Source organism: Salarias fasciatus, chromosome 1, assembly GCF_902148845.1.
Source record: "Salarias fasciatus chromosome 1, fSalaFa1.1, whole genome shotgun sequence".
NCBI lineage: Eukaryota > Metazoa > Chordata > Actinopteri > Blenniiformes > Blenniidae > Salarias > Salarias fasciatus.
This window is the reverse complement of record NC_043745.1, coordinates 26,959,890-26,974,385: the sequence shown is the minus strand read 5'-3', so window position 1 is coordinate 26,974,385 and position 14,496 is coordinate 26,959,890. Positions and strand designations below refer to the sequence as shown.

General features: G+C 43.2%; 2 protein-coding genes across 3 annotated transcripts; one reads left to right on the top strand and one right to left on the bottom strand.

Annotated features, from left to right (window-relative positions):
* The first annotated feature begins 742 nt into the window (after window positions 1-742).
* lamp1a (lysosomal associated membrane protein 1a) lies at window positions 743-7,557 on the top strand. The gene is made up of 9 exons (XM_030083707.1): window positions 743-797; window positions 4,168-4,274; window positions 4,355-4,574; window positions 5,010-5,171; window positions 5,272-5,480; window positions 5,569-5,694; window positions 5,787-5,853; window positions 5,986-6,153; window positions 6,932-7,557. Exons 1-9 carry the CDS (start codon window positions 743-745, stop codon window positions 7,069-7,071), a joined length of 1,254 nt encoding a protein of 417 aa, XP_029939567.1. The 3' UTR covers window positions 7,072-7,557.
* A 75-nt stretch (window positions 7,558-7,632) lies between these two features.
* grtp1a (growth hormone regulated TBC protein 1a) lies at window positions 7,633-14,251 on the bottom strand. Of its 2 annotated transcripts, XM_030083826.1 has the most exons (8): window positions 13,683-14,248; window positions 11,824-11,975; window positions 11,576-11,734; window positions 10,521-10,645; window positions 9,851-9,947; window positions 9,495-9,667; window positions 8,704-8,889; window positions 7,633-8,613 (listed from the first exon to the last, which is right to left on the bottom strand). In XM_030083826.1, the coding sequence occupies exons 1-8, from the start codon at window positions 13,742-13,744 to the stop codon at window positions 8,521-8,523; spliced, it is 1,047 nt and encodes a 348-aa protein (XP_029939686.1). In that variant the 5' UTR covers window positions 13,745-14,248; the 3' UTR covers window positions 7,633-8,520. The 2 variants fall into 2 exon arrangements, with proteins under 2 accessions (XP_029939686.1, XP_029939761.1); XM_030083901.1 differs by lacking the exon at window positions 8,704-8,889 and having other exon boundaries at window positions 13,683-14,251.
* Between the last annotated feature and the right edge of the window lie 245 nt (window positions 14,252-14,496).

The following is a 14,496-nucleotide window of genomic DNA, read 5'->3' as shown; positions in this document are numbered from 1 at the left end:
CCGATAACACGTTGTGTCCCTTTTAATGTGATCATTTCATTTGTGTGTCTTAATGTCAATTATTTGGGATGGGCATAAAGTATCGTTGATGATAGTGTATCACTCTGGGGCCTTCTTATTTTCGAGCCTGTGCCTGGTAGGTCCAGTTCAGAAATCCTTCCATGGTGACACTGGAGTGAGAAGTCATTTTCATTGTAACATTATTCCTGGAAGAGCTCTATTTTTCTCATTGGGTGTCTCTTTACACTCTGCTGGTATCTCCTGTCCTACATTATTTTATCATACAAGTAAAGTTACCTAGCACCATAAATCTGAGGACAAGAGTGGTGCTATCAGTTGTGTTATGTATTTGTATGTTATTTATTTGCGTTTGTTTCTATGAAGTGGAGCTGGCGGAAGGGGAGGGAGGACGAGGAGGGGGCGGGCTCACGTGACTGGGCCGCTCTAAATGCTCCCGGTTCACATGACGGGACATGGCTTATTCTGACTGTGTAGCTGCCACGGACATCTAACAGCGGCTCTACCCACCGGGACGAGCTTCGGGGACACCACCGCCACCGCTCACCCCGTCTGCAGAGAAGCGTAAACAAGAGGGAGACGGAAAACAAACAGCTTCCGTTTGAGCTCCGTTAAGTCAAGTGCGGTTCGTGCGTAGACCCACCTGCGTCTGCAGCGGGCGACACAACACCGTCTCTGCGGGATTTTACCTGCTTTCTGCTGACCGTACCTGTTAGCTTCAGCCATGCGGCTCTGTCACGCCCTGGCCATGCTGCTAGCCTCATGGTTGGCGGTTTTAGGTGAGTGTTTTTGTTTGTTTGTTTGTTTTGTGCGGTTTTAAGGCGCCCTTTACTGAAACCGCTAGCCTGACGACGTCACGACAGGCGCCGTCGGTCGGTGTTCAGGGGCGCTCACAGCGTTTGTTAGGTCGAGCGGGTTTCACGCATTTTTTTTTTAATTTTCTGTAATATATATTTTAATCTTTTAGAAAGATTTGTGGTCTCACTATGATGAGATCTAATGTCGCTTTAGGGAAGTCAACCACAACCCCCCTCTGTGCCCCCATGGACCCCCAAACATTCTGTTCTTTTTCAATACTTGTTTCACTCATTTCAAATTTGCCCCACATAGTTATATGCTATAGATGTTAGCTCTTTTATCTCCTATTTACAGCAGAAGGTAATGATTAGCAAAAGATAAGATAATCTTTTAATGGTCCTGCAATGAGGATGTTTGCTTACACACTGGCACAGTTAATAATGGAAGTTAACAATTTGTCAAGCAAACAAAAATGTCCAGAATAGATATATTCACAAATGAATGATGTTAGCTTTTTAATGATCTAACTTCGAGATTGAGTAATATTTCTGGATATCTATCCAGGAAATGATGGCATAAAAATCATCAGGCCCAGCCTGAAATGTCGTGTTTTGCCCTGACCAGCAATCAACCACAAAAGCTTTTCAGTATGATAAGACAATAGAAGTGCTCATTGGTCAGACTTGATAGTTATTGTAGTCAACAGTTGTAATTGAACTTCAGGAGGTGGAACCACTGATTTAATATTTATTTTTTTTGTTTGACAGTGCTACTTAAAGATATGGACTCCAGTTGGAGCATGGTTACACAGGACCAAGTACTTTCTGGAGCTTAAATTGTAACATATATTTCATAACCAATAGGTTGTTCTTTCTGCACCTCTGTGTTGAGCCACGGCCTGAATTTGTTGTGGCCTAAGAACTATTTCATCAGAGCAGGCCTTTGGAGCTTCCAACAAATAATTAACATCTTGAACTCAATATGAAATGGGTTGCTCTCTTACCCTAGCTCGACAAAACAAGTACACAAAATGACCCCAACTTTATCTTGATTATTCCACTTTGATCAGGCAGATTTTTATTACTGAAGAAGGTAATTTGTGAAGTTGTTTGAGTTGGGCACGTTTTTGTTTTTCTCCACTTTGAAGTTATATTCATTCATAAATTAACTCAACATGTTAATTTAAAAAGGGACCATGTTTTGAAAGTCAGCATCAATGTAAATTCATGAAAATTCTCTCCACATTTGACCAACAAGTGGATCTTGGTGCTGTTGGACCCATGGCTTTTAAAAGTTGTACACGGTTCACAGAGACTGGAAAAATCCCTGGACTTGATCCTCATTTTATTATCCTCCATTCTAATGTGATGCTCACAGTTTGTTGATGTTGTGCACCAGCAGATTGGCCTCATTGTTGTGTCATTTGACAGCTTTGCATGCTGGCTTTGTGCTGCACACAGCCCTGGAGGGGCCCACTGACAGTGTCAGTTTATGACCAGTCTAATCAGCCTGAACGAACACACAAACACGCGCATAAGCATCTGGCTGCTGGGGCAAGAAAAAAAAATACTGCAAAAATACATGCCTCTGTGTTTTAAACATTAATGGTTCTAAATAAGTCCCGACTTGATGCTAAGCTCTGTTTGTCTCTCTGCATTTCTGGTCTAAACAGGAGGTCGGTACATGTCCTGCTGCAGCCTGATACTTTGTACACACAGCCACTTTCACCTCATGATCAGATTGCACTGTTGTGAAAACTGTCTGCTGCATGTTTACATGGCGGACAGAGAGGTTACAGTAAGGTCAGGCTGCAGTTAGACAGGGACAGGCACTTTCTGTTTGACGAACACCGACAGGACTCAATCTCGGTTCAGTAAACTGCAAGAAGGAGGCACAAGGTAAAGACAGAGGAAGAAGGAAGTTGCAATAAGTGACTTATGAACTGATGAGTAGTATACTGGAAGACTGGCACCACCTGCAGGCCAAACCTTTCAGATATTTGTCTCTTAGCAAGCAAATGCTATTTAAATGATTGTTTACTAGAAAAATAACTCACCAACACCAGTGAACCTTTCAGTTCTTATAATGTGGCATAAAAACAGAATCATCTGTTGTTCAATGGCCACGTTTCAGCCGAATCATAACGGAAAGTGTGAAGTGGTGAAACCTCTGTGCTGCTTTACTGTATCATACATTTTTATGTGAATATACATGTTTTAGGGATGTGAGTTATGATAATGGAAAAATACAGAAGTCTTAAATGACTGCCGTGGTTTCTAGATGAGTCACACAGTCACGTGGCATATTATGAGTTGGCAGTTTTCACAAGATAATATTAATAGTCCACATTGCTGATGAGGAGGTCTGGCAGGTTGCCTGAGTGCACAGGAGCTGCATTCATCTGAACAAGTGTGTCTCTAGACTCTGCTGCTCAGGACATGATGCAACTGTAGAGAGAAGAAATATCTCAAATAAACTAAAATGTATCTTCTGCTGGGGCTTGGTGGCTGTGGTCACTTGTCGCTGTATGCGGCCCTCTGCTGGTGGTTTGTGTGAACTGCTTTGTTAGTGTCGGACACTCAGTTGTAGGGATTTAATCAATTCCCATTCAGTTTGGTGAATATATCAGATCAGCTGAAGTCAATCCCAGTTTCCAGAGGGAGAAAGTGAAAGTACAGCCTGGATGGGTCACACGCCTGTAAAGTGTCAAACATGTAATTTGATAGTAGGAGCAAACTGGGTTTCCTTGTGGAAATGCTGGCCTGCAAAGGGAGAACATGCAGACTCCATATAGAAAGTCCTCCGAGCTCTGGAGTTAAACCAGACATTCTTGCTGCCACGTAGCAGAACGAACCACTGCACCACACTGTATCCCAGCTATTATAGGTTTTTAGATAGATAATGCCACAAAGCCTTTATTACTCTAAAATTTTCACAGGGTTAAATGGAATTATTGTTGTGTATGTAAAAGCCAAGTGCATGTATGTGTTCTTTAACTGTGTGTCGCACACTAATGAAAATGCTGCAGAGAGATTGTGGCGCTGACACCTGTTACTTCCTGAGGCTGGCCTGCTGAAATGTGTGCACGCTCGGTTCATATTTCAAATGAACCACATGACCGTTCATCTGAACGAATACTGAGAAAAGCCTCAGATGCTTGGTGCTCACCAGAGTTCAGGTGGCAGCAATAACAAGATGAAACCCAATCGCAATGTTTGTCAACCCAAACCCGCGGAGGGCAAGCAGGCCTTTAAGGACGAGTATCTGTTGATGTTTCAAACCAGGCACACAGACTTGGTTCTTTATAAAATTTGGGGCTAAAGAACAAAAATTGCAATTTCACCCCTACAGGTGGCATCCATGCTGTCAGTCTTGAGGTGAAAGAGGGAAACTCCACTTGCATTAAGGCTGATCTGTCTGCGTCGTTCTCCATCGCGTACAACACCTCCAGCGGCTCAGTAAGTGCACACCGACTTCATTTCCCTTAAAACCACTTAAAGGTCTTTCTCTGCCGCTGAGTCTTTGTGCTCTTCCTCAGAGAACAGCGGCGTTCTCCCTGCCTGACTCCACCGCAGTGGACGCAAGCAGCAGCTCGTGCGGCGCAGACGGCGGCTCTCCGTGGTTGGTGGCGGTGTTTGGGTCTGGCCACGCGTTCGGCCTGAGCTTTTCAACAAATGGAAGTCTGTACAGCGTGGCGAACCTGACCTTGCAGTACAATCTGAGCGACACGACGGTGTTTCCCAACGCCAACAGCTCTGGTGAGCACAAAAACACCCGCTCAGCTTGTTCGCTGCGGTAAAGTACACATGTAGAGTGTGGAGAGAGGGCACGGCAAACTAGCCTCTCATCCCGCACGGTTTGTTATATATCCTGAATGAACTTAAAAAAATATGCAAAGGAGAAGTCTAAAAGATTAAAGGCGCCCCTGATTTGTCACCTACATGCATGCTGGTTAAAATCTGGAACAGGCTGATTCAATTTGAAGAAAACACTTTGCAATGATGAAAAATGAAGGCTGTTGCTGTTAGATCCAAGTAGGCATCGTACAAACCATTGGCAGTAATGCTTTCAGTGTCAATAATAGTTCGTTTCTTTTGAGGATTTAATAGTGTGGAAGCAAACTGAGGCGTTTCTAGATTAAGCTCAGTAAGTCAAATGCAGCGTGTCTTGTTTCCTCACCGCTTGTGTCCTAGATGTGGTCACCGTGGTGTCGACTTCAGTCGGGATCTCGGCAGCGATCAACACCACCTACCGCTGTGCGAGTGCCACCTCTGTCGGAGTCGATGGAGCAACTGTCACTTTCACCGATATGAGGATGGAGGCGTACATGCCAGGAAATGACCTGAGTCCCACAGGTAAAGGCCTTCTGGCATTTTCCTTCTTCAAGAACATGTTTTTTTTTTTTTTTTTTTGAAAGAGCGCTTATGGACAACTGCCTGATTTCTGTCATCACAGAGAGCGTATGCGTAGCGGATCAAACCAGCACGACTCCTCCACCTACGACGGCCACCAGTACCAGCAGCGCTCCGACAGCAGCACCGACTCCTCCAGGAACGCCTGAGCGGGGATCCTACTCCGTAAACAACAGCAACGGCACCGTGTGTCTTCTGGCTCAAATGGGACTGCAGCTCAACGTGTCCTACTTCTCTCAATCTCAAAACAAGGTAGAGCGTCGCGAGTCACGCCAGACGAGACCTGTGAAGTCGGTTTTCAGTGTGAATTAATGAGCCAGTGTTTTCTCTGTTTTCACAGACCGTCCAGGAATTGGTCAACCTCACTCCCTCTCTGACCAATTCGTCAGGATCGTGTGAGGCCAGCAGCGCCACCCTGGTTTTGACACAGGAGCAAACCACCAATCTGAATTTCACCTTCACTCTGGTAAGTTTGTTCAGTTAAAAAACACAAATCTAGCTCCATTCTGATCTCATGTGCGGTTCACAAACATCTCTTTAACTCTTTTGTGTTCACAGAACTCGACGACCAACAAGTACCATCTGAGCGCGATATCTCTGTTTGCTAGTTGGTCCGATATGGCCGGTATGTCGCCTGTAACACTGATCATGTTTGACTTTATTGTTGTTGGTTTTGTGTTTTTTTTTTATTCCCCTCCCTTCTCACACAACTCTCACTTATTTGAGTTAGATAGCAATGGTATTTTTCTCTCCTCAGGTCCGTTCTCGGCCCGTAACACCACTCTGAACTACATGCGAAGCACAGTGGGCCGATCATACATGTGCAACGCTGAGCAAACACTGGCTGTGGAACCAGCCTTTTCTCTCAACACCTTCAGGCTGCAGGTCCAGCCTTTCGGTGTCACCACGGACCAGTTTGCTACAGGTAGAGCTTTTTCTTCACTTGTCACCATGTGGCGTTGTGTTTGGGGTTTGATGTCTATGAAATGAAGTGATGCATAACAAGAAGAGGAAAAAACGGACGACAGTTAGGTGTGTAAAGCCAGACATGAGCAACTGGCAAACATCATTAGCTTCCTCGGTTAGTAAAAGAAAAATCATTTTAATTATATTTGAATTTTTATTTCATTTGTAAATACTCTAATAACAGCATGAAATCTGATTGAATTGTTCCCAAAGTTAGATTTCTTTACCATTTATTGTTGTCGTCACCAGCATTTAGAAATGTTACCAGCTGTTTGATTTCATGTGATGAACCTTTTACTTTAGAAAATAAAATTCATATATACATCAAAAAATATTTGGTCAGCAAAACATTTTTCAAATACAAATCTGGTACAAAGGGGCTGCTGTAAGTCCTCACAGTATTTACATTTTTTTGTCTCAGGCTTAATAATTGTGAAAATATGCAACTATTATTTCCACCTTAAATTCTTTATTGCTGCCTGTAAACCTGAGTCAATCGTCTGGTGACTCCTCTGCACTTTGCTTTGTGTCCTTATTCGTTAGCCAATAAAAATACGTAATGCAGCTTTACTGGTATCTAATCTGCACCAGCTGTGGTTATTGGTTTGGTGGCAACGTCACATTTCAAGTCTGTGCCCAAGACAAGTTTGATTCTAACACATGTAGATTATCAATTGAGGTGGAATAAATGTATAATAAACACTTGTCCCTGTCCTTTCCTTTCTATCCGTCTCCAGCTGAGGAGTGTCAGTTGGACCAGGATCAGATGCTGATTCCCATCATCGTTGGAGCGGCCCTCGCCGGCCTGGTGCTGATCGTCCTCATCGCGTACTTGATAGGCAGGAAGAGGAGCCATGCTGGATACCAGACAATCTGAGCGAGGCGTGAGCCGGCGAGTGACGGACTGTGGACACGAGTGAGTGGAGGCGGTTGTTTCCATGTGGTGGGTGCATGTTTTAAGTATCCTTATTGACATCTGGATATTGTATATTCCTCTCACTTTCTGTGGATGGCGACGAGAATCTGGGGTCCTTTTGATTTTGATGAACGGGAGGACCGGGACGGCACACACAGAAGTCTAAATTTTGCAGTAGCAAGTTCAACATTGTTGGTTCTGCTCTGCTCGTTTCATGTTGTAAAAATCAAAATGGTTTTGTGAACTGCTTTTTTTTTGTTTTTAGCTGTGTATTTATTTAAAAGAAGAAATCACATAATTAAGAGGCAGGAGGAGTTCAATGAACTTTAAAGCTCTGAAGGTTAACACATCCTAATTTTTCATTTTGTTTTTAAACCTATGTTCACGCTGATGTTTTTTTTAATACACAATGAGCAAACGCTGATCCCTGTGGCTAAAACAAAAAAAAAAAGGGAATGCTCTGAATTTGTTTTTCAACTAATCACAGTTGGGCAGTTGTAATAATGAAGTGGATTTGCAGTCTGTAGTGGTGCAGAGTTTATTTTGCTGGACAAGTGAATTTCCATTCTTGCTTTTCGCCACAAGTTCCCCCAAAACCTGTTAATATGAATGAAAGTGATTTGATCCTTTATTTTTATAGGAAATGGATTGATCTCGTTTTCTATTATGCATCTTACAGCAAGTTAATAAAGATCTTGAAATTCCAGCGGTGTGTGGAGTATTTCATTTTGGCTTGGAAAGACCAAGCCTCATTTATTTCACTCCAGTGTCCATCACAGCGTATTACAGTACTGAAAGCTGGGACCATCGCCAAAGATATTTTTATCCACTGCAACAATCTGATATCCGTAGGATGTCGGCTGCCACAGACCCGAGTGTTGTACATATGAAACAGTAGAAAAAGAGCAGCCCTTTTTGTTGTGCACCTGAAGTCTTTTCAGATTCTTTTTTTTTTTTTTTTTCCCCAAACCCTGAAATCTGCAAAATGCACATTTGATAACCGCAGCATGTTGGGCCAACATTCAATTTTCCATTTACAGGAAAGAACAAATCAAACGCCATATTGTCCATGATGGAAAGTAGAATGTTTAGGAGACAGGTTCTTCCTGGCTTTGCAACACAATGTAAGAGACCACTCATGCTGCTAAGCCTCGTTTTGTATGAAACTCAGAACTAAAGTGCATTATTTCAAACTCGCAACCTAAACGAAATGTTACCTTCCAGTGGAATCATAAGCTCGTATGGCGCATTGCCAAGTATTTGGTTACATATTTACAGTCTTACTAGGTTAAAGACGAAAAGTTTACAGGTGCAGTCGTCGCGGTGCCACAGTCATTTAAAGGTGCACGCGGCCGCTGGCGGCTCCTCCCACTGGAATGTGTACGGAGTGAGGTCAACAGGTAGTGAAGGTCAGGATTCCTCCGCGATGATTCTAGATCGACACGTCGCCCGCTGCTTCGTTAAGGTCGCCCTGGAGAGACTTCCTGGTTCAGTGAAGATTTTCTTTGAAAGGTGAAAAAAAAGATTCAGGTGAACCAACAAACCAAAGATGACTCAGAGATTTATCCAAAGCGATACCGTGATTCTTTCTACCTGCATGAAAGTGTGACACTCGTCAACAAATGGTCCGTGAGTGATCTGTTTGAATGCTTGGCAGACGTCTGGCAGGGATCGGGCCTGTCGAATCAGAGCCTGGTTGTGGTGGATCAGTGTGAGAGCGACGCGGAACAGGATCTTGGAGCCCTCGTAGAAAAGGCAATCCCAAATCCGAAGGACCGTCTGGAGAGCAACGTGTAGAAACGACACACAATACCATTTCAGTCTGCATTTAGCAGTAGTTATAGTGACGTAAACGTAACCTCATGCATCTCTAGAACAGACAGCAACTTTTACAATATGTAACTTGGAGCTGTCGGAGTTGTGGCTCAGTGTTTTTTGGCGGAGACACTTCTTTTTGTTAAATCTCAATGCAACAGGAGTGTTTGAAAGAGTTACACCCTCCTAAACAATTTTCAAGTGTAACTGGCCAATAAAACTGTATCAGGTGATCGAGCCAAACCAAAACAAACAGAGGCTGAGATCATGAACAGCTGTGCTGGGTCGAAGCTCCTATATTCACTGAACACACTAAGAAAAAAACAGTTTGCTGTGAGACATGTTTTCCTTCTTGGGAATTAAAAGCCTACTTTATTTATATCCAGCAAAACAAGAAGTATTGTGACCAAAATGACTTCAGAGCTTTCCTTAATGTTTGAAGAACAAAAAAGCTCTCCTTTCAGGATGCAGAGTATAACAAACTGTGGAGGAATCTTGGCACCAGTGAAATTACAAAGTGGATTTCCCTGCCGGCAGCACGACAGAACACAGGTCAAGGCTGAGCTCACCTCCACTGGCAAGACGTCTATGTAGAGACAGATGAACCATCTGGAGGCCACCAGGGTCCACGTGACGTTGTGTTCCACCATGGCCTGCCAGACTGCGGGGATTTTAACTTTCACCAGCTCCCCCAAGACCTCCTGGTCCGTCTTCAGCCCCAGCATGGCTGGACTGTAGTAATCTGGAACAACGGCACATGACATTCTGAGTGACCTGCTGCTCTCGATCACCTGCAAAACAGTCTCAACTAGTTATTTTTACTATTGTAAATGTAAAAACTGGATGAGAGTGGGATCCTTTTGGAGAGATCACAACTGTGGAAGACCCTCTTGGATTTATTTTACTCGTTTGGGTTGAAACAAACCTGGTAAAATTCTACCAAGGAGGGCGTCCATCAGCCAGAAGGATTTCTCTTCATCTTTTGTGATGATTAGTAGATACCCGGCGATGAAGTTCATACCCTGAAGATGAAAGACCGACAGTCTCAGTACGAACCGAGCAGGTTTTAATCAGACAGCGGACCTCTTTCATGAACATCCAGGAAGAAGAGCAGGACAGGAACGCTTAAAACCCAAAACAGGCTACCTGACTATGAGTGGAGCTGAACGGTTCCTTTATACTTCCTAGGAGATGTGACCATCAACACTGTCCTGTTTGAATTGCAAACAGAGCTCTATAAACTTCGATGGATGTAATTTGCCTTTCAAATGTTAATCATTGCCACAGTGACATGCTGAGTTGACAGAAAGAGCGTTACTATGGTCACAGGAGCGCGCTATTGACGACAATGTCAAATGCAGTTTGCATAAAAACAAAAGTGTGCATGCTTCATGCTGAACATACTATTTTTAAATTCTCTATCATTAATAAAAGTACCAATAATGTCAAATATCAGTCATACATACTTGAAAAAAAAAACTGCCTACACTTCCCTTTTAATTTGAAGGAATGTAACTGGTGCTATATACATTAAAGCGAACTGAATAGAGGTTTGGTGTCGTGTAAAAAGACACCGTGAGAGTGGTTATCAGCACCTGGCAGTAGCCCACAGAGGGATTGTGGTGGCCGTAAGCAAGGAGCACATTGTGCAGAGCCTTCTGCAGACATGGGCTGGACGTCTTGCGGAACTGGATATTGTCTGGAAATGTTCTGTTCAGGTCTGCAAGAAAGAGACAGCACAGGAACTCCATCAAGCTTTCTGTTTCTGTGTGTGTATCTATCACTACATGAATGCATTATGCTGAATCATGTCCAAACTTAGATTAATATTTTAACAACTTAAAAGACACTGTTAAATACAAGGAAATGAAACATTTCCATAATGGGATGGCATTTAAGATATTTAAATTCCACAACCCTGAAACTCACAGATGGCAAAAGTCCAAATGCACCTATCTCAATGTTAAATACATCTAATAACACATGTACACAGGCCTGGTATTAACTCGTCACTGTGGGTTTAGAAGAATAGACAAGAAATGTGAATTACCAAATGAGTTCACTTTATTAAAGACATTCTGAAGCAAAAACGTCTGAGGTGTCAAACTCCAAACAACCTGTACCGATTATAGCTTCAGTAATATCTCTCTTAAAAAGTCAAGCTCAGCCTTGTAGTATTTTGGTTCTAGCATCATGTGATACGGTTGTTTTTGCACAGCAGGGGCAGTGAGACAGGTTTGAGTTAACAGAGGAATAGATGTAATCAACAATTAAAGTTTTCTTGCAATATCAAATTTTAGAGTCCAGAAATAAAGTTTCTACAAGTGAAAATCCACCTTTTGCTACAAATGAGTCCAAAGCAAACAGCCCAGGTGATGCAATGCTGGAGTTAATTCTGGTTAAATCTGTGGCCCATGTGAGTCTGAAAGAATCTCCTTTGAAGAATGTGAGAAAAATGACCACTTTCAGGAATGCAAAGCCTGAACAGACTAAGCCAAGAAAACCTGAAGCTTTAAATCAGGGATTAGAAACTTTGATCAAAATTTAATGGCATCTACCAGAAGGGAACATTTTTGTAACGTGCAATTTAACAATGAGTCACATGAATTTCAGTGTACAATTATGAGAAACTGGATTGAGGATAAGTCACCTGTGCAGATGGTCTCCACCAGTTTGGGGTCGTGTTGGGCTCCTAACAGGGACCGGTAGTATCCAGGGTTCTTCTCTAGCTGGTCCTGCGCGCCACTGGCTGCCATCCAGATCAGAGCCCGGTGCTCGTTGGGAATCCCTTTGCGGACGTAGCGCTTTACTGAAGGACAGGCAGCACTTCCTGTCAGTTTCATGTTGTGTAAATAAACACTCTTTGAAGATACTGCCCCGGCAGGTTTTCACACTCACATTTAAGATTTTTCTGCACTTTGCTTTTGCCCTTCATCAGTTTGGACCACTTGATGGCTCTTCGGGTGAGAACGGCCAAATATTCAGACATGAGCTCCTCGTATGAGTCGTAGTCAAAATCCTCTGAGCGCTCGAAGCCATACGGATCCACCCTGGACCAAAAATGACACCAAGTTAAAAACTACTTTCAATGAGTATATTACAATCAGCAGAACTACTGAGCACTGATATCAGAACAATGTCATATCATTTATAACAAATTCACTTGGATGGTCCATTTGTTATTTGTGTATTTCAGCTCAAGTCATGTGTGGATAAGTAGTCTGAGTAAAAAAAAACTTCAAGAAAGTTGCATGTGTAGGTGACTCGGCCTAATGCCTTAGGTAACAAGATAATCCTCCTGCAGCTTAACCCCTGCGCATGAGCAAAGACATCCCTGAAGAGGAAATGTGTCTGCGCGCCAGCAGTACAGTCGTGGCTGCGTCTGTTTGAGTCTGCAAAGCAGAAACAGCTCTGCAGTGAGAAGCCAGACTACCGCCATACAAACTGCACACACAATGCAGTAATGTCCATCACGTAAAGGTTGACTTTCCCATCTGAGAGTGTCCTTGACGCCAAAACCAAAGCAAAGGCACATTTTCAGTAGCTCCGTGAAGTTTATCAATGCAGTATGCAGGTTCAGGTGTGTTATCACTGTGTGAACTATGCAACAGCTTCCCACGTGAAAAAACACCTCAGCGTTCAGAGGTGTTGACTCTACCTCACGATCAGAGAGAAGAATATAGCTTGTAGTGAATGATTTGCTCGAATTTTTCTGCTTTGGCAACTAATTAAGGAAAACCTTGCGAAGCTGAATGGTTGAAAATTGCAGCTTAAAGTGTTTGCAGGGGACAGTTCTAAGTGGAGTTTACCATCAAGGTATCCAGAAGCGTGCAGGGGGTTCTCCAGTTTGTCTCACAGGTCAAAAACCTTGCATGAAGTTGTGAGCGTGAGTGTGGGTGTGTCTGTATCTCTGTGTTTGCACTGCTGGACCTTCCCATGCCTTCACAGCTGAATCGGATGTCAAAGATTTACAGAAATACCTCAATCCAACCTCACAGAATTGGAAATTACATCTATGAGGTCCCGGTTAAGGCACATCAGTATCTCTTTAAGCTTTTATATCCTGCTTAACCTCTTCACCAAGTTAATTCAGGAGATACTGTTTGTTTCGAAAATAAACTCCATGCCACCTGAATCAGCTATATGCACCTTCTGCCAAAATCATGTTTGTTTGTTTTTTCGTAAAATGCTAAAATTTTCAATAACATTTTTTTGTGAAGCTGTTTAAACAGTTTTAGGGGGAAAGCAAACAGGATCAATTCCTATTTAGGTGAGTGCACGCTCAACATCAAATCATTAAATTACATTTTACATTGCAATGATGATGATTGAGTGGGTTTAAATGTTGCAGTGCAAAGAAAAATATCTGCAACCTATGAGCACAAGAAAACAACATGTATTTGTATTCAAAGTTTTTCTAACCTTAGTTCAGTCTCCAGTGAGAAAAAACAAACCTAGAAATAGAAGTCTGCTTCAAAACATTAAAATGAACTGTGAAACTGTGTGAAATATTCATCAACACATAGTTTGCGGTGCGTGTATGATTTTTATACTACACTGTTATGGGTTTTATGCTGAGGTTTACTTTAGATTGATCACAGGTAAGTTACTACTCCAGTTAAAATAATTAAAAAGGTTTATGACTCAGGATATAACTCTTTTTTTCCCCCCATCCCTCTCTCTCAGCAGGTAACTATCAAAACTCGTCCCTTCATTGACACCGAGCGGCTTCAAACGGGGGAGTTGTCCGGTGTTACCTGTCCACTCTCTCTTTAGCTCGGCCGTCTCTGGGCGACAGGCTCTGGCTCTTCTTCTCCATGGCCTCTTCTGCTGAAATCTATCTGTCCACCTCACCTCAGCGTTTCCTCCCAAAAAAAGAAAGAAAGAAAGAAAAGTTCTACTGCCCTCGCGGCGGCGGGTTGGCTCGGCCGCTCGCGCGGAGGAGACTTGGGACCAGACTCTGCCTGTTGGCCGGGATTAACATGCTAATTCTCGGAAAGGGAGAGTCGCGGAAAGCATTCCTCTTTCCTCCAAACAGTTAATTTAAAGCCGAGGTTTTCCGATCTCTCCTCTGTTTGCTGATGGTTCAGTCGAGTGAACACAGCGAAGTTTGTCCGGAGTTTTTCGTTTTTCTTTTTTTTTTTTTTTTTTTGTTATCGCCATCCACATGCACCTGCTGCTGATACCCGGAGACTACCCGAACCGGGACTCCGACTCGATATCCGAGCGGGGGTTAACTCTACCCGGTTCCCCCCGGTGAGCTAAGGCGGCTGCTCGGGCGCTCCTAGTGCACTTGTCTGTAGGACTCGGTGGAAGATTGGAAGCGGAGGGACGGTTTTTGTCCCGCAGAACACCAGCCTCACGCACACATCCGTGCTGCTTTCACGTGATCCCCGTAACATCCAGCTTCGAGTGCTCTCACGGGACAGTGATTTGTGGTGCATTCAAGAAGCTTTCACCGAAAAACACAAAAGCCAATGTCCGCAGAGGCTTTTTAAAATATTTTTTTATTATCATTGTTACTTTTATAATACAATCATGAAACACCCATGAATGAATTTTACAATTTAA

Coding starts and splice junctions, on each gene's coding strand:
- lamp1a (XM_030083707.1), top strand. CDS start 743: ATGCGGCTCTGTCACGCCCTGGCCATGCTGCTAGCCTCATGGTTGGCG. Junction 4,575..5,009: donor TCCCAACGCCAACAGCTCTG/GTGAGCACAAAA, acceptor CTTGTGTCCTAG/ATGTGGTCACCGTGGTGTCG. Junction 5,854..5,985: donor TAGTTGGTCCGATATGGCCG/GTATGTCGCCTG, acceptor TTCTCTCCTCAG/GTCCGTTCTCGGCCCGTAAC.
- grtp1a (XM_030083826.1), bottom strand. CDS start 13,744: ATGGAGAAGAAGAGCCAGAGCCTGTCGCCCAGAGACGGCCGAGCTAAA. Junction 10,646..11,575: donor GGTGGAGACCATCTGCACAG/GTGACTTATCCT, acceptor TCTTTCTTGCAG/ACCTGAACAGAACATTTCCA. Junction 8,890..9,494: donor TAGACGTCTTGCCAGTGGAG/GTGAGCTCAGCC, acceptor GTTGCTCTCCAG/ACGGTCCTTCGGATTTGGGA.